The sequence below is a fragment of the Nannospalax galili genome, unplaced genomic scaffold, assembly GCF_000622305.1.
Source record: "Nannospalax galili isolate Female #2095 unplaced genomic scaffold, S.galili_v1.0 scaffold1437, whole genome shotgun sequence".
Classification (NCBI taxonomy): domain Eukaryota; kingdom Metazoa; phylum Chordata; class Mammalia; order Rodentia; family Spalacidae; genus Nannospalax; species Nannospalax galili.
The window spans coordinates 494,772-514,551 of record NW_008341050.1 but is presented as its reverse complement, the minus strand read 5'-3'; the positions used below and the strand labels follow the sequence as shown (position 1 = coordinate 514,551).

The following is a 19,780-nucleotide window of genomic DNA, read 5'->3' as shown; positions in this document are numbered from 1 at the left end:
CTTCCTGTAGCCCCAGCTGTCCTGGAACTCACTATGTAGACCAGGCTGGCCTTGAACTTACAGAGATCCGCCTGCCTCTGCCTCCCAAGTGCTAGGATTAAAGGCGTGCACTACCATGCCTGGCCCGAAAAATAATTTTTAAAAGAATAAAAAACAAGTCTGGCCTGGCCAGAGAAAAAGGCAGAGTAAAACAGGTTAAGTTGGGCCAGCTGATGGATCACCAGCCTGTTCTGAAAAAAGAAGGCTGGCTGGAGATGTCAGGCAAGTCTTAGCATCCCAAAGTGAACGACGAAGCAATGTTACCCAGCTTTCCCCATTAGATCTGAGGAACAGTGGCACTTTTTAGCCAATAATTTTGCTGGATTGTCTATTCAATACATATTTATTAAGGAACCACTGGAACACAGTGAAGAGGATGACACGGCTCATGTAAGGCAAGCAGTTTTTGAAAGCAGGCAGTGGGATCAGAGACAGCCAGCACAGATTTTTATTTAAAAAGTGCTATGGTACCACAGTGGAAGGAGCAGCCATACTCCAACGTAATGAGAGAGACAGAGTAGTTGATGTTTAAGCCAAATCCTGAAGAAGTTGTTTGTGACAAAGAGAAGTGTAAGGATCCAGGAGCATAGCACATATGCAACACGGAGGTAGAAAAGACTACAGTATATACAGTGATAGCAAACAGCTCCATGTGGTTACATTACAAGACATGTTCAGAGGAAGGAAGGAAGAAGTAGAAGATGACTTCAATGGCAGGCTGTGTTGAAAGCCTGGAACCACAAGTAAGGAATAGATCTTGATGCTGGTCATAGCTGTTTTCTACTAGACAACTGTCACATACAAGACCCAGTATGAGGTACCAATGAAAGACTACTCTCAAATAAAAAGGACTCTTCAGAGAAATACTAATCTTGAAATCTCTGAAGTCCCCTTATCTATCCTACCCCACAGGTATTACTAAAAACATTCTGCCATTGAGTGCGCAGCCTGGCGGTGCTCACTGAAGGGGAAAATAAACATACCTTGCCATACATGGTCTTAAAAGCTGCTTTAATTTGTTGCCTCTGATCATTGGAACGGTTGGATACTACATCCACAATCGCCTGCTCGTCTGTCCCTGGAAAAGCCATACGTGTTTGTATAAGGATGAAGTCTTGCTATGTCACTGTCATCCTAGAGATCATCTCTTAGAATGTTTACAAGGCAGTAGGCACCAGATGACACTGGGGTATGAGAACATGGGCTGACACAGGAACTCGGTTTATAATATAGGTTCATTTTCCTTGTCATCGTCTACTTTAACACTTTGTAAAAGGGCAAAATCCATTTTTCTTACCAAATCCCTTCATTGCTTTACGGAGAATTTCTGCATCTCTCAAAGCATCAAAGTTGGCAGCTGGCTGGACTGTCCCTTGAGTGCCCTGAGTCATGGCTGAGGGCTGAAAACAAAAGGCATACAGTTCAAGTGAGGATTCTTGCTGGACAAAAAGACAACTTAAACACTTACTCCAGTTATTACATATATGCAAGAAGGCCAGTAGTTAGGTTTTAGGGCAAGGATGCAAGCACTCATTACAGGTATAACAGCATATGACATAACAAAAGGTAAGTAAGGAAAGATCTGCCCCTCTTCCAAACGTCTAACTTCTAGGAGGTAACTTGTGAAATCAGTCACAATCTTCTTATGCCTTAGCCTCATTTTTGATAGGGGGTGGGGGAGACTGATTTCTAAATAGTATCAGATAAATGTTTGCTTTGAAGGTAAGAAAAAAAATGTCACTAGTGAAGTAATTATGAGCACCCAGTGAGATTTCAAATGAGCAATACTCTCCATTTCCTACATGGGTCCTATTTGTTAAGACATGAAATAAGGCAGCTAGAGAGATGGCTCAGTGGTTAACAGCACTGACTGCTCTTGCAAAGGACCCAGGTTCAATTCCCAGCACCCACATGGCAGCTAACAAATCATCTATAACTGCAGTTCCAGGGGAATTGGATGCCCTCTTATGACCTCTGCCAGGATTGCATGATACGGGTGTACTTACATACATGTAGGCAATATACTCATACACATAAAATAATTTTTTTTTGAGACAGGGTCCCCCTGTAACCCTAGCTGGGCTGTAGCTCACTAGGTAGACCAGGCTGGCCTCAAACTCACAGAGATCCACATGCTTCTGCCTCGAGTTCTGGGATTAAAGGCATGCACCACCATGTCCGGCTCAAATAAATTAAAAAGAAAGTCTCATTCAGATATGCGAACCTGAGGAATAAAACGCAGCCCACAGCCTTACACAGAAGCCAGAGGAGATGGGAAAGGCATGGTTTCTGTCCTCATTTGCACAAAGCTGGAGAGTCCTGTTGGAGCAGGTGAGCATTTCTCACTTGCATAAGTATACTAGCCTGGGAATCTGGAATGGAACGTGAGGTAAGCTAGGCTCCTCTGTTCCTTCCGAGACACTTGTTTTGTATTAAGTCAGCTACCTCAGTTCCTAGTTCACAATTAAATATATATGTACATACCCATATATATGAATATATGTATATATATTCATACTCCAACATTTTTTTTTTGCCAATAAGACCTAATATTTATTTTCCGCTAGTTTTCTAAACCAGAAATGTAAAGAGAAAACAAAAACTATTCCCATAGTGGTTTTACGGAAAAACTACATTTATTCTAATCATAACAAACATTGAAGTTTTAAAGTTTTTTTCAACATCATACCTTTAATCCCAGAACTCAGGAGGCAGACAGAGGCAGGTGGATCTCTGTGAGATCCAAGCCAGCCTAGTCTACATTGTGAGTTCCAGGGCCAGCTGGGGCTGCAGGGAGACCCTTGTCTCAAAAAGACAAGAAAAAAAGAAAGTTCGACATACTGCCCTTACATAAATCTTTGCCACAATATAAGAAGGAGGCCATGAGACTTGAAAAAAGAGGCTTTGCTGGGCATGGTGGCGCATGCCTTTGATCCCAGCTCTGGGGAGGCAGGGGCAGGCAGATCTCTGTGAGTCTGAGGCCAGGCTGGTCTACATAGTGGGCTCCAGGCCAGCTGAGGCTACAGGGAAACCCTGTCTCAAAAAGAGAAAAAAAGAAAGAAAAAAAGAGGCTTTAAGGTGGGGGTGGGGTGGGGGAGATGCTAGAACAATATGGAAGGTGGAGTAAGAAGGGACCAGAGAAAACAGTGGGAGAGGAGGAGGTGAAATGTGTATGATACTCCCATATGGAAACCTATTACTCTGTAAGCTAATTTTTCTTTTTAGATCTCTTAATGTATCAAGAGTCTTAGATAAAGAGATCTTGAGGAAGAAAGGAGGGTTAACAGAGGGTCACAGAATACATGAGACCTGAGAGCAGAGGGAGCATCATTTGTTGTGCATGTGGGGGAAGAAAGGGACCGCCAAAGGAGAGTCATGGAGAACAGGGAGGGCAGTGAAGGAATGATGACACAAGTATAGACGTCTTTATCATTTATTTATAAATGGCTTAACGAAGCCGTCACTATGTATGCTAACTTTAAAAATGAACAATTCAGGGGCTGCTGAGATGGCTCAGAGGGCAAAAGCGCAGGCCACGGAGCCTGCCACCAGAGTTCTATCCCTGGGTCCCACATGGTGTAAGGAGCAGAACCAACTCCTACAAGTTGTCCTCCGACCTCTGGACACACACTGGGGCACTGTGTATGCATGCACCTGTGTGCTTATAATAAATTTGTCTAGATCGTAGGAAAAATAGGATGACATCTAGAAAAATAGGATGCCATACATCTATTTTCTGACATCTTTTCTCTAAAAAGAAAATATATGTATTATTTTTCATCTGAAGGGAAAAATGCTGACATGTGTTGAAACTTTGTTTGAAATGCATCTCTAAGAATTCAAGAATATTGCACACCTACAGACACTAAACTAATTCAAAGAAACTGGGGTCTGTATTCTTGTGATTGAAACTCTGGTGAAGATTCCTCAGCACCACAGTGTCAGTCAGCAGAAGTTCCATCTGTTCGTACACATTTGATGCCTACCTTCCTGCTGAACTACCACAGAATCAGAGAGTTAAACCAGTCAGAAGATGTTGGCTAGCCCATTTCACCCAGGCAGAAATTTTCTACCATGATAAACATGGGCATTCACGCACACACATGCATGGGTGTAGATACACACATACTCATGAACTACACCCACACCAACCAAACTGCATCTGAGGACTTCAGTGACCTTACCCTTCACAAAGTAGCCATTCCACTCCCACCTAAAAGCTCTACCAACATCCACTATTCTATTAGCTGCTACCTACTGTTTTTAGTTCTAGCTGTTAGTAGTTGTTAAAATAACTTGCAAATATGAAATTTTTTCTAATTTTATGTGTGTGTGTGTGTGTGCGTGTGTGTGTGTGTGTGCCATGTATGTGTGGGTGCCCACAGAGGCTAGAAGAGAATACCAGATTCCCTGGAGTCAGAGTTACAGGCAGATGTGAGCTGCCAGACATGGGTGCTTGGATCTGAACTCAGGTCTTCTGGAAGAGCAGCAAGTGCTCATAACCTCTAAGCCATCTCATCACCCTGTGTATATGTACTTTACTTTTAGTGTTTTATGTTTAAACATTTTTCATACTAGCCAAGTATGGTGGCACATACCTGTAATCCCAGCATTTGGGAGGCAGAGGCAGAAGGATCACAAGTTTATGGCCAGGCTGGTCTACATAGCAAGCCCCAGATCAGCCAGCCAGTGCTACACAGTGACATGCTGTATTAATGAAAAACCCACCGAAGTTTTTTATACTGCCAGGTAGGGTGGCTCATGCCTACAATCCTAGCACTTGGGAGGCTAAGGCAGGACTGCCATGAACTTGAGTCCAGCCTGAGCTACATAGTGAGCTGTAAGCCAGCTGACCTCTTCTGAGACCTTATTTCAAACAAAACAAATCCCCTCAAGAAATAAATAAAACAAAAATCTTTCATACTGGGTCATAAAATGATGTTTCTAAAGTTACATGTATGCTTAAAGTAAAATCAAAATTTTCTTATACAAGTAAAAATTTTCTTATACAAGTAAGGATTAAAATCCATTTACTATGGTTTTGGAGGCATATCTCCATCAAATACCAGACACTGTTAGTCTGAAAGTCGGAAGAACTTAGTCTCAGCATAGTAACTAGCTGCCGTTCCTGGACAAGTTTCTCAACCTCTCTGTACCTCAAATTCCTTAAATCTCAAGTGTGAGTCCCATGCCCCCGCCCCTGCCCCAAATCAGAGGTATTTATCTCCCAATACTGCAATCCTCCTACCCTAGTCTAAGGCAAACTTCAAAATGCCAGAGCTTTGTATTAATGAACACGGAAATCAATTTGAAAAATCAAGATAAAGATAAAAGTGTATCAATGTTGGTCCTAGTAACTTGCCTAAAATAATTAACAAGACAGGGCTGGAGAGGTGGCTCAGCAGTTAAGAACACTGGCCACTCTTGCAGAGGACCCTGGTTCAATTCCCAGCACCCACATGGCAGCTAACAACTGTAACTCCAGTTTCGAAGGATCCAATGCCCTCTTTCTAGCCTCTGTGGTGCACTTATATAACACACGGAAAACACTCATAAATATATATATATATATATATATATAAAAAATAAACCCAAGAAATAAAGCAAAAAAAAGAAACAAGGCAAATTAATAATAAAATGGTATTATAATGAGAAACTACATAGAAGTGGAGTGAAGATTTTATTTATGGGAAACCTTCCAGAGTACTGAGAAATCAGTTCAACAGAGGTAACTAGTGACCATGTTTAAAGTTCTGCCGAGCATTACAGGGACATAAGGGAACATAAGGCCTTGAGGGAAGTGAGACAAGAGCACTAGAAATCAGAAGCAAGTGATGGCATACATAAATGACCTAGTGGTTAGAGAATACTAGAAATCCTTACTTCATTGCTATAATCCAAAGAGACAGGAGAGAAAGCAGGACAGGAAGAAAAGGATTCTGTATTGATCTGGAAGAAGAGTGGAAAGTTACAAAGAGCAAAGTAGGAAACAACCACCCTCCATAAATCTGAAGAAATGACAATCACTCTGTCACCCAAGATCATCATTATCATGACTGGTAAGGGCAGGGGAAACCAATGCTGAGAGCCCACATGAAATCTCTAGGATAATGTAGAACATCTTCACCTGTGGAAAGGACTAATGCTTATCAGATACTACTTAAAGCAGATGGACTAGAGTATGGAATCTATTGAAAAGTAAAGAACAAGTCTTAAGTAAATGTGACAGACCACTTCCTTTGCTTCACAAAAGAGCAGTGCACTTATTGGCATTATGCAGTTCCAGTAAACCAGACTAAATTTAAAAGGTAGAGGCAAAAACTTAAAAATAAAAAGACAGAAGCAAAAATACCTGGCTGGGGTAAGGAACTTGTCCTCCAGAGTACTGAGAAGGCATCTGTCCTCCAGGAAAGCCACCTGTATGTTTAAGATGAATAACAAAAATAGTCAACAGCAAATGGCTTATCTTGATGACGAACACAGAAAGATGAAAACATTCATGCTGTGCTATTTACTGAGATGATTAGCATTGTTCTTAGTGTAAAAAACAATGGGTTTCACTGCAACATTTCTTCTGCATGTAGACTGTTCTCTGTTCACATGTCTCCCCATAGCTTTCCTTGTACACCCCCTCCCCCGAAAGTCTGCTGTGCTTTCATATAAGAAATAAATATAGACAAATGAAATACACAATCTAGGTTACACATGGGATAAAACTTTTTTTGTTTGTTTGTTTTTGTTGTTTTGAAGCAGGGTCTCCCTGTAGCCCCAGCTGTCCTGGAACTCACTATGTAGACCCGGCTGGCCTTGAACTCAGAGGGATCTGCCTGCCTCTGCCTCCCGAGTGCGCCACCATGCCTGGCTTAAAACATTTATTTTTATTGTATGTATGAATGTTTTGGCTGCATGAATGTAACTGCACCTCTGTGTTGTAAAATGCCTGAGGATGCCAGAAGAGGGCATTGGATCCCCTGGAACTGGAGTGACAGAAAGTTGTCAGCTGCCACGTGGGTGCGGGGAACTGAACCCTGGTCCTCTGCATAAGCAATCAGTGCTCTTAACCACTGAGGCATTTTTCCAACTCTCCTCCCGTAACCTTTACTGGGATAATTTCTTAAGTATTCTAATTTATTATATCAGTATCAACTTGGGCCACATATACCTTTCAATATTCCATGTACTATATATAAGATCCTAACAAATAATGTGTAACTGTGTATATAGATATATTTTCTTTTTTTTCAACCCTAGAGCCAGATTCAATTCTGATTTCATCTGCAATGGTTGTCAGGATACAGTTCTGGAGGTGGTTCCTTAAGAATCTGTTTTTTGGCTTTGAGACAGACTAAGAGAAAAAAATAGCTTTTCGTCTCTATTTTACTGATTATGACCTTGTATCAAATTGATAAACTTAATGAAACCATGTACTTAAAATGATTTATAGAACTATATAAATATTCCCTCAAATATAACTTAAGTTTTCTCAATACCAATTGAAAAATTCACAGTATCATGATACAGTTTATCTCGGAACTTACCTGGTACTGGAACCTGGGCTGGCCCACCACCATAAGACTGTGAAGGTGGCTGTGGATAGCCAGAAAAGCCTGCTCCACCAGGTGGGGCACCAAATCCTTGGCCTGAAGCAGTTAGATTAAAAAAACAAAACAAAACAACAACAAAAAAACAGTTCAGTAAGTTGTAATGAAAAAGAGCCCCATGTGGTAACTCACACTTGTAGGTTTAGCACTCAGGAGGCTGAGCCAGGAGGACTGCCGTAAGTTTAGGCCAGCCTGAGCTACAGAGTGAGTTCCAAGCCAGCTGGGGGTTCAGAATGAGATTAAAACAAAACAAAACAAAACAAAACAAAAAACCAAGTCCTGGACAGGAGAGATGGCTCAGAAGAGCACTGGCTACTCTTGCAGAAGACCTGGGTTCAGTTCCCAGCACCCATATGGTAGCTCACAACAGTCTGTAAATCCAGTTCCAAGGGATATGATGCCTTCATCTGGCCTCTACAGACATTGCATGAATGTGATACACAAATATACAGCCAGGCAAATCACTCATACACATTAAAAAAAAAATCTTAAAAATAAAAAACAAAGCCAGGTGTGGTGGCATACACCTTTAATCCCAGCACTCGGGAGGCAGGGACAGGTGGATCTTTTGTGAGTTCGAGGCCAGCCTGGTCTACGTGGTGAGTTCCAGGACAGCTGGGGCTACAAGGAGACCCTGTCTCAAAAAGACAAAAAAATAAAAAAATAAATAAAATAAATAAATAAATAAATAAAAAACAAGTCATAATACAGAGAAAAATGTCTACTGTTGACAGTGAAAACATGTCAGTAATGCTATACCAGCAGTCCTTTGTGTGTATTGTCAACCTGTTATCAACTCCTAGCACAGAAAATTAAGTTTAAGGACCAGCAAGATGGCTAAGCATGTAAAGGTACTTGCTGCCAAACCTGACCACCTGAGTTTGATTCCCACATGGTAGAAAGAACTGAGTTCCCCAAGTTGTCCTCTCCTCTCTATACATGTACCATGGTACACACACACACACATAAATGTAAGAAAATTAAGTTTAAAATGTTTTAATACATTTAACTTCTGTAGTAACTTACAATACAAATTACTATTGTGTTTGTTTTAAACCTTCAGATAAAGTGCTCTTTAAGGTAACAGAGCATACTAACTAAAGTTCCTTACTCAGTTCTTAAGATTATAAATAAGCAATATGTTCTACACTGGCCCTCATTATCAAGAAATTTACTTCCATTCCCTTCACAGGAGAATATGGTAGATTCTCCCAGTCTTTGTGACCTCTGAGAACCTTCAACACTCTTGCTTCCCAGCTAGGTCTGTACTGTCCACATTTAGCTAAGAGTCACTCTGAACCCTCACAAAACAAGGAACAAAGAGGATAAAGGAAAAGACAAAGGAGCACTTCAACAATCCCAAATCACTACTAATTCCATGACCTACAGCTTACTTCCGGGATAGGCAGGCGCTCCTCCTGGCTGTGGGGCACCAGGATAGCCCCCAGGGGCTGGATAACCTCCAGGTGCAGGGTAGCCTCCAGCTCCAGGGTAGCCACCACTTGTTGCTGGTGGGTAAGCACCTCCTCCCATTGGAGGAAAGCCACTGGGATAAGGATACTGGCCTGGAGAGGGGAAAGATGACTCCTGACCCGCAGGCTGGAAAAATCAGAAAAATTTGCAAGTGGACATGATCATAGAGAAATATGACCCATTTAAAGAAGAACAAAGATGACGATTCAAGGATCTTAGCTCTGTTTTCACATTAAAAATCTTATTAGCAGTTTGGGAGTCTTAGACTACTTTATCGGTACTGTATTCCTTTATCAGAATTCAGTTAAATTTAATTCTATACGACTCAGGGAATGAGAATCCATTTCATTTCTCTATATGGGATTTTGTACCAGGTCTTGGTCTCAGTCTCGGTCTTGGTCTCGGTCTCTCTCCCTCATCTCTCTCTCACTATATAGCCAGATTTCTTTGAACTTCAGAACCTCCTGCATCCATCTCTGAGTATTGATTGTAGGCACACCATGATGGTTTGAATGAGAATGTCCCCCATAGGCTCCAAGTATTTCGACATTTTGTCCCCAGCTGGTAGCATAGTTTTGCAAGGGGGTGGGGTGGGAAGGGGGTGGGGGTGCGTGTCTTAGATGGTGTGGCCATGTTGGAGGAAGCATGTCACTGGGGGTGGGCTTAGAGAGTTCTTTTTTTTGGTCTTTTTGAGACAGGGTCTCCCTGTAGCACCAGCTGTCCTGGAACTCATTATGTAGACCAGGCTGGCCTTGAACTCACAGAGATCCACCTGCCTCTGCCTCCCAAGTGCTGGGATTAAAGGCGTGCACCACCACGCCTGGCTGAGAGTTTTTAAGCCTTGCTGGATCTCCAGTCACTCTCTGCTTCCTGTGCCTGCTTGAACACCTCTGCGGCCATGTCTCCCCACCAGCCATGTCTCCCCACTGTGACAGACTCTAATTCCCCTGGAACTGTAAACTCAAATAAACTTTTCCTTTTATAAATTCTTTTGGTCAGTATATCTGTCACAACAGAAAAGTAACTAATACACTCATATTATAATGCCTGCTTCATATCAAATCCCAAATCTTCAGGAACTAAAGTGGTTCAAACCAAGTAACTAAGCTCACAAATTCCTTTGTTTTCCTAGCATCTGGAAATATGATTTAAACAACAACAAACAACTTCCTCCCCATCCTTGAGAGGCATGTGTGACTCTTTTGCACACACTTGGACCTGCTATGTAAAATTAAAGAACAAGGGGTAAGCCATACACAGAGTGTAACATTTTGGATCTTAGCTCAGACCAGACAATCAACTTTTCCCCTAGCCACAAAGGTAGATTACATTTCCCCGACTCTCCCTGTAGTTAGGCAGGACAAGACCGAACACCCAGTGAATTAAGTAATGTATGCCACTTCCAGCTTGTGTAAACAGTCTTTGCCCAAGCCACTGTTCTTGTTCTCTTTCTTCAGCTGCCAACCAGCTGCAGAGAATGTAGTGGAGAACACAAGAGTGGTGCAGTCAGTAGTGAACAGAGCCTGGGAACCCCAAACACTGCTCAAAACAAGCCCTTCTCCTACTGAACCCTACACCACAGCTGATCTTCAGGAAACTGAAACAAGCAAAAAATAAACGTCCACCACCATGCCTGGCTCTTCTTTTTTTTTTCTAAAACTAACTTAAAAAAACAAACAAACTGAGTTTTAAAAAATGAGCCATGAGTTGGGTGTGGTGGTGCATACCTTTAATCCCAGCACTTGGGAGGCAGAGGCTGGTGTATCTCTAAGTTTGAAGCCAACCTGGTTTATATAAGGAGCTCCAGAAAGTTAAAAAAATCAGCCCCAGCAGAAGCAGGTAGCTATCTGTGAGAGTTCCAGGACAGCTGAGGCTACAGGGAGACCCTCTCTCAAAAGGACAAAAAAATGGACAAATAATTTTAAAAACCCAAACATTTTATGTGTCATTGTCACATAAAATGTAGGTCTCTGGCTTGCAGAATTGCCCTACATTAGGGCTAAGCAGCTACTAGCTCTCCATATATGAAAAGAACATTCATTTCCCGATAATGTTCATCTTCCCTCACTGATTTGTGGCCTGGGTATTAGAGTTTATGACCCCCATCCCCTGCTCTACTACATTTGTAAGATCTGTCATGGACTAATCCAATATAACACTGGTCTGGACAATGTGGTGATTTTAGTATTTTAACAGCAATACTTACAGGATATCCAGGGAAAGGTGGGTAGCCTGTGGGGGGATAGCCTGGGTATGACATTCTGTAACAATAGAAATAAAGTACATTGTAATTTTTTACAAGTCTTAAGGCCTTTAAAAATATACAGATATACATACAGTATTATGGTAAGCATTAAAATGTGCATATCAGGGCCACAAATATGGCTCAGTGGTTAAGGACACTTGCCACAAAGTTTGATGACCTGAGTTCAGTTCCTGGAACCCACATGTTAGAGAGAACTGATTCTTTCCAGTTGTCTTCTGACTTTCAGACACATGGCTACAGCATACATGCACCCTAGCATCATATACACACACACAAGTAAGTGTACAAGCATGTGAATATTAAGGATGTATCAAAGCTTATAAATTGTCTGTATTGTATAGCATAGGAAAGCCTCCAATTCCATTATCATACCACACCGGTTTTAGCATATCTGAATTTTGCTAGTCTATCTATAAATGACATGCTGATTTAGCATATCATTTATAGATTTGCTTCATATCACTTTGACAAATAGAAAATCTATAGTAATTTTCCTGCCAGAAATTGAAGGTAGCAAGTCCAATGTGGTCTGGTAGATCTATCATCTCAGCACTCAGGAGGTGAAGGCAGGAGATTTTCAAGTTCAAGACAGCCCTAGGCTACACAGAGACACCCTAAGAAAACTTAGAAATCTAAGTTTTCCTGAGACCACAGAAATATCTTTATATGGAGGTATAATAACTACAGTACTGGAACAATACAATGAATAAAAATTTACATTTTTAGGTGGGTGTGGTAGCACATGGCTTTAATCTCCATATATATACATACATACACACATGTGTGTATATATATATATATATATCCCTGACTAGCTTGGAATGCCCTAGACCTACCTGGCCTCAAACTCAAAGAGATCTGCCTGTCTCTGCCTTCAGAGTAAAAAGATTAAAGTTGTGCACCACTATACCCAAACTCTTTTAAAACTGTTAATTACAAAAAAACTTCAGACTTACTCAAAATTAAAGATAAATTTCCTGGACACACCATCCAGCTGCAATACTTATCATCTCATAACCGGTTCTATTTCAATATGCTCTTTCTCAACCACACCAGTAGATTACTCTAAACCAAACTCCAAACATCATATTATCATTTTTTAAAGTTTATTTTCATTTTCTGTGTATGAGTGTTATGTCTGCATGTGTATAAGTGCACCCATGTCATGAAGTGCCCATAGAAGACAGAAGAGGGTATCAGATCCCCTGGAAGTAGAATTATGGATGGGTGTTAGCTGCCATGAGTGCTGGGATTCGAACCCAGGTCTTTGAGAACAGCCAGTGCTCTTAACTGCTCTCACCAGTCCCTACATCATATTATCTTAACCTATATATACTTTAGAATATTATTTCTAATAACACAATGATTTGTCAAGGTAACAGGGCTATATAAAAGAAAATGTAAACAGAGGGATTAGTGAGATAGCTCAGTCAGGAAAGTGCCTGCCAAGCTCACAAACACAGGAACCAGAGTTCAATCCCCAGCACCCATGTAAGAAGCTGGGTGTGGTGGTACACACCTGAAATCCCAGCACTGCAGGGGTGGAGACAGGCAGATCCCTGAGGCTCACTGGTCAGCCTGCCTAGTTTAATCAGTCAGTCCTATGTCCCAGTGAAAAGACCCCGACTCAAAAAACAAGGTGGATGGCTCCTGCAGACTATAATACCCAAGGTTGACCTAAAACACTACTACAAATGGAAAGTAAACATGATCAATGGTATAAACCATGTTTCAAGAAATGCTGTCTAAAAGCCAGGCCCAGTGGCTCAAGCCTTTAATCCCTGTACTTGGGGGACAGAAGCAGGTGGTTTTCTGTGAGTTTGAAGGGAGGCTGGTCTATAAAACAAGTTTCAAGCCAGCCAGGGCTACATAGTGAGACTCTATCTCAAAAAAGAAAAAAAGAAATGCTGAATACAGATTGGCAAGAAAGTAGAACATTGCCAGGTCTAAAGAGTGGGATGGAACAGTGATGATCATCAACATAAAATGAGATACAATGAGAGACTGAGCTAGAAGCCCAAGGGCTGGGGATGTAGCTAGTTGCTAGAGTATGAGCTTAAAGCCATTTCAAAGAAAGGTTTGTGATCCTTGGCCATGAAGCCCTGGGTTTGAGCCTCTGTACAGTTGTTTCTGGTGTGGAAATACACTCTTCATTCCCTCCAAGTCCATTCTTACCATCCCTTACCTGTCAAGAGAGTCCCTACTTAAATCACCTGATAGTTTGTGAGTGATCCCACAGCTTTCCGACCATCTGTGGAATGAGTCTCCTATGCTTCCTTCACTGATATTTCCATTGCCATATCCTTAGACTAGGTTTCATCACAGAATGCCTGGCTTACTAAAATGATTTTCCATTTATGTTCTTACTTGTATCATCTCTTCTAATTTGCCTAGTCATTGCCATTAGGTGCTCTTTCCTCAAAGACTGCCCTTTCCACAAACTACTCTTTAGACCAAAAATCCTCAGTGACTTATTGTTGAAGTAGCAAATAAATATTCACTGACAGGGCTTGGGGTATAACTCAGAGGTAGAGCACACACTCAGCCTATGTTCAAATCCCATTAAAATCAGAGAAAAAAAATTCCGGTTTCCTTGGTACTGGCTCAAATTTATAGTCAACAAATCTCTTACCAACACCTAGCCCCCATTGTGAAGTCCCTGCCTGGGAACCATTCTCAAGCAGCCTGTCCATAATTAATCCACTCTTACTGATGCAGCCTTCAAGCCTGGGAACACTTAGTCCTTCTGATTTACCTACTTTAAATCTTTCTTTTCCTAAACACTGTGCTGAACAACAACAACAAAAAAGTGGAATTATCAGAATTTCTGCATGTAAATCACCTGAGGAGCTTGTTAAAATGCAGATTCAGCCCTGTGTAGTGGTGTGTACCTTTAGTTCCAACACTCGGGAGGCAGAGCAGGCGAATCTCTGTGCCTTCCAGGCCAGCCTGGTCTACATAGTGAGTTCCAGGCCAGCTGGGGTTACAGGGAGACCCTGTCTCAAAAAGACCGACCAAACAAACAAACAAACAAACATCACAACACACTGATTTAATAGTTCCTGCACAGCCAGAAACAGATTTATTGTCTGCCTGCCCTGCTTACTTTCTATTGCTATGATAAAAACCATATGTGTCTGGGAGGACTGTGGAAGTTTTTGGAGCTTTAGACTAGACAAGTGCATGGAGCTCAGTGAGCTGTCCTGGAGGAACTTGGAAGACAATGCTGAAAGAGGTGCAGATGCTGGAGGCCTGGTTTCAAAGGGAAGCAAAGACTACCAGGGCTGATATATTTTGAAGTAAAAAATTTTGGAAGTGAAACTTTTTTTCTGGTCTTTTTGAGACAGGTTCTCCCATAGCCCCAGCTGATCTGGAACTTGCTATGTAGACCAGGCAGGCCTCAAACTCACCTACCTCTGCCTCCCAAGGGAAGTGAAACCTTTTGTGTTTATTGCGATAATGGATGCTGGTCAGCTGGGGCTGAAAAATCAGCTGTAACAAGAAATCAGCATCATTGAGAAAAATCCTTAAGGTCAGCACACAGAAGCTGTAGTCCACATGGTACTAGTTTTGAAGGCATGAAGGGGTCCTGGAGAGCAGCTGAGGCTTGGCACTGTGAAAGGCCAGTAGAGGCCTTTGGTGAAGATACAGCCTCAGTTGTGGCCTCCAGGATTGATCCCACACTGTCTTCAGGCCTCTGCAGACATTGCACAACATGGGTGCACTTACATACATGCAAGCAAAAAACACTCACAGATTTAAAAAAAAAAATGAAAAACCAAAAAAAATAAAAAACCATTCCAAAAAGAATCAGAATGCAGTTCCATTTCTGTATGTTACAGAGCTACTTTCACATACTTATGAATGTACAAGGCTATTCACCACAGCATCACTTGTAATAGCTTTTAAAAATAATGTAAACCTTATTACAGGGCAAATGAAATACGTTATGGATGATCATAAAGAGAAGTGTTACATAACTTCTAAAATGGTGTACCTTTTAAAACCTACATATAAAACCATTTACCTTGTCAGGCATGGTGCTGCACACCTTTAACCCCAGCACTCTGGAGGCAGAGGCAGGCAGATCTCTGTGAGTTTGAGGCCACCCTGGTCTACATAGCAAATCCAGGCCAGCTAGGGCTACAGGGAGACCCTATCTCAAAAAGACCCCCCCACAAAAAAAAAAACATTTACCACATACATCAAGTGAAAAAAAGCAAGGTAAAAATGGCATATGTAGTTTGTATGCATATGTGTAAAACAATGCACTGTTTTCTTCTACCTGTATAGAACATCCCTAAAAGGACACACATGGGAGTAGAAAAGCAAGATGGTGTCCAGAGCTCAGGATCAAAGAGAAGGCAGCTTACTTTCCAATGTGGTGTCCAGAGCTCAGGATCAAAGAGAAGGCAGCTTACTTTCCAATGTCTTTTTAATCCCTTTCAACATTGTTCCTGGATCTATTCAAAAGGTAGACTTTAAAAGTTTTTGTAAAAAGCTAAACAAACCCCTGGGTGACTCAACACATTACAGCTTTGCTAAAGTGAGTAAGACCCTGTTTCCAGAACTAAAACTTTTCTTTTTTATATGCTCTGTCAGAAACAACCTTTGGAAAACTTGGAAAAATCATTCTTGGTTTTCCACACCATCTCCACCCAGTGAGTCAGCTAGCAAAAGGGTGAGTCTCAGAATGGAAGCCTCATAACTGGCGCGAAGCCTAGGAACACCAGAAAAACAAAAACCAGGAAGTGTGACTTAAGGCAGGCAGGTGCAGAGATACCATTTCCAAAACCGACCTCTAGGTTGGGAAGGACCATTTAAATCAGTCAGGTAAATAACACGAAAACACCGCTAGAGCTCCCCAAACGCAGGTAGGCACCCCCAGCCATGAGGACTAAAAGGTGGCTTAAGTTTGCAATGACATTACCGATTTCGCCCGCTACTCTAGCTACTGGTTGGAAATGCCTTCCTGGCTCAAGAGGTAGCTTATTACACTCAGAATGTAATTAGGACAGATTACCTGATCAGGTTAGCTCGCTATCAGCTGGCAGCAATTAGGGGATGTAAAGGGTAGCAGGAAGACTGGCAGGCTTAATTCTGTTAAGATTGCAATCTCCCTGGGCACCTTGGTTTCCTCCATCAGTGTTGACCAGCATTGGCTGGTCAATGACCAGACATGAAAGCTGGAATGCTACTTTCTGGACTAGTTTCCAAGAATTGTAAGCCTGAGCTTACACGATCCCAGCCTTGTGAATTCTATCCTGGGTGTCCCTAAGCATAGTAGAAATCTCCCAAGTTCCCCTAAATTTGCTGTGTCACCACCAAGTCTAGTTGCCGGTTTCCTTACACGGCCTCCCTTGAGGCAGCTTCACCGGGGTCACTCTCTGGCCTCTACCCCTCCCTCCACCTGAGGTCACCCAGACCCGGGGGGTGGGAGGTGCCTCTGCTCCCTGGGATCCCCATACTGCCAAGTGGAAGGGGACCTTCCCGGTCCTCCGCACGCAGGGCCGTCCCGCCTAGCCCATCCCACGCTGCGGCTCCCCTAGCGCGCCCGGAGTCGCAGCCGCTTGGAGGACCACCAGGGCCTGGCGCAGGACACACGCAGGGCTCCACCACCCCCCATCCCGAGGAGCGCGGACAGGGCGCGGGCGGGGATGAGAGGCCTGCGGTCAGCAGGAGGATGGCAAGAGGGGCGGGAGGGGGTGCCCCGATCCTCACCTGAGCCCGGAGCAGCGTCACAGCCTAGCCGCCTCTTCCGCAAGATGGAACCAGGGCGGGCCGGAGGGCGGAGCGCCGGGGCGGTGCGAGCTGGCTAAGATTCCGCGGTGGCAGCCTGAAAGGGCGGCGCCGGGTGGGACCCAGCTCCGCACGGTAGCCCGGCTGGTTTCATCTCAGCGCCTGCTGCACTCCCTTTGGTGCTGCCGCTGAGGAAGTTGTGCTCCCAGGGGTGCGCCGCGGAAGAGCTGGGAAAGGGAGTTGGGCAGCTTCCCCCTCCACACTGTGGTCCTGGGGTGTCTTCTGAGGACAGAGGCGGCCTCCTGTGACAGGAGGACTTATCGGGAATTCTGGGTAGTCCGAACCGGAGATGCTTTAGTTAAAACTATCAGGGGGAGTGGATTCGATTCTTGGCCCTGCCCCCGCACGACAGCATTAAGGACTCGAGTACTTTGGCGCAGAGGCTGGACAATCTGGCAAGCCTGGCAGCCCAGTGGGCCCCAGGAGTTCGCCTGTTTCTGCCTCCCCAGTGCCTAGATTAGAAGCTCGTGTTGTCACATCTGGGTTTTACATGGTATCTGGGGTTTCAACTCAGGTTCTTGCTTATGCAGCATTTTACCAATAGAATTGGTTTTCACTTTTTAAAATCTTACATTTATAGCCGGGTGTGGTGAATCCCAGCACTTGGGAGGCAAAGGCAGGCGGATCTTTATGAGACCAGCCTGGTCTACATAGTGAGGAGACCCTGTGTCAAAAAAGACAAAAAAAAAAAAAAAGATTACATTTATGATGAGCTGGGCATGATTGTGCACGCCTAAAATCTCAGCACTTGGGAGGTAGTAGGCAGATCTCTGAGTTCCAGGCAAGCCAGGGCTACATACGCCTGGCTTAAAAACATTTTTTTAACTTTAATTTTCTTTTCAGGAGGGTGCTGGAGAGATGGCTCAACTGTTCAACGGTTAAGGAAAAAAAATAAAAATACATTTTTATGAGCCGGACGTGGTGGTGCATGCCTTTAATCCCATTATTTGGGAGTCAGAGGCAGACAAATCTCTGTGAATTCGAGGCCAGGTAGTTCTACATAGCAAGTTCCAGGCTAGCTGGGACCACGAGATCTCATATAGTTCAGGCTGGCCTCAAAATAGCTATGTAACTCAGGATGCACTTAACTCCTGATGCTCCACCTGAGCGCTGTTTTCTTGTTCTTTTTTTTTAAAGATAAAGCTTTGAGATGTAGCTGGGACAGCTCCAAACAGTCTCTACCTCAGGAGTACTGGGACTACAGGCATGTCCCACAACACATTCAGGTTGAATTTTTGTACATTTGTGTGAGTTAGGGCTCTAACTTTATTCATTTGCATATGGATACCCAGTTGTCCCAGCATCTTTTGTTGAAAAATCTATTCTCTTGACCTTTATCAAAAATCAGTTGATTTAAAAAAATAAAAAAAAAAAGGCACTGGAGATATGGCTCAGTGGTTAAGAACACTGGTTGTTCTTGCAGAAGACCCGGGTTCAAATCCCAGCACGCACATGGCAGCTAACAACTGTCCATAACTCCAGTTCCAGGGGATCCAACGGCCTCTTCTGTTCTTGCAGGCATTGCATGACATGGGTGCACTTACCTACATGCAGGCAATACACTCATACACATAAAACAAAAATAATAAAATATTTAAAAAAAGATCAGTTGATCAAAAATAGTAAGGATTTTCTCCCCAATTTTTGCTATGGTCTGAATGCATGTTCTAAAATTGGTCTCTAAGATGATGGTATTAGGAAGCCTTTTGGAGATGACTAAGAGGGCACTTTAATTATGAATGGGATTACTGTCCTCATTAAAGACACAAGAGGGAGTTTGGTTGCCTTCCCCCATGTTCAAATACAGTAAGGAATTGCCTTGCTGAATCTAGAACTGTTAGAAATAAGCATTTTATGTTTAGTCTTGTCTTTTTCCATTTTCTATTATTTTTATGTGTGAGTGTATTGCCTCCATATATGTGAGTGCACCTGTGTTGTGCAATGCCGCGGAGGTCAGAAGAGGACTTCAGATTTCCCTGGAGCTGGAGTTAAGAACGGTTCGTAGCAGCCATGTGAATGCTGAGAATTGAACCCGGGTCCTCGCAAGAGCAGTCAGTGCTCTTAACTGCTGAGCCATCTCTCCAGTCCCTCTTTTTCCATTTTCATGTGGGTCATCTGCATGTGTGTTTACATGTCGGTGTGCATATGCATGTGTATACATGTGCCTAAAGGCCAAAGGTTGATCTCTTGGGAATCATCATCAATGTCTGCCCTAATCAATGAGGCAAGGTCTTTCAATCAAACCCAGAGGCTCACTAATATGGCTACTTTCCACAGGCATTTTGCTCTGGTAATGCTCTTGTCTCTGCCTCCCAGACTGTAATTAGAGGCAGGCTGCAACACCCACCCAGCATTTACATGGGTTCTGGGACTCAGAATTCCAGTCCTCAGGCTCTTCTCTCTTATGCAGGAAGTACTTTAAGGGCTGAACCATTTCCCCAGCCCATAAATTTTTGTTTCTTATGAGCCACCATGCTTATAGTGTTTTGTTATGGTACTTCAAACAGACTTAGTTTTTCTGTGTCTCTTCTAGCCAATAACACATTGTACTTACTACTTTTGTTTTTCACTAAAGTTTGAAATTGGTATGTATTAGTCCTCT

General features: G+C 42.9%; 1 protein-coding gene across 4 annotated transcripts in view; it reads right to left on the bottom strand.

Annotated features, from left to right (window-relative positions):
- Anxa7 (annexin A7) overlaps positions 1 to 17,433 on the bottom strand; it is a 32,753-nt gene extending 15,320 nt beyond the window's left edge. Inside the window, exons 1-8 of one of the 4 annotated variants that reach the window (XM_008836599.3) lie at positions 17,101 to 17,433; positions 11,320 to 11,374; positions 9,035 to 9,239; positions 7,578 to 7,679; positions 6,392 to 6,456; positions 5,923 to 5,988; positions 1,337 to 1,439; positions 1,023 to 1,117 (exon numbers count right to left, since the gene is read on the bottom strand). In XM_008836599.3, coding sequence (XP_008834821.1) covers positions 1,023 to 1,117; positions 1,337 to 1,439; positions 5,923 to 5,988; positions 6,392 to 6,456; positions 7,578 to 7,679; positions 9,035 to 9,239; positions 11,320 to 11,373 — 690 coding nt within the window. In that variant the 5' untranslated portion in view covers position 11,374; positions 17,101 to 17,433. The remainder of the gene's footprint in view (positions 1 to 1,022; positions 1,118 to 1,336; positions 1,440 to 5,922; positions 5,989 to 6,391; positions 6,457 to 7,577; positions 7,680 to 9,034; positions 9,240 to 11,319; positions 11,375 to 17,100) is intronic. The other 3 variants (XM_029565126.1, XM_008836600.3, XM_029565127.1) reach the window with 3 other exon arrangements.
- Between the last annotated feature and the right edge of the window lie 2,347 nt (positions 17,434 to 19,780).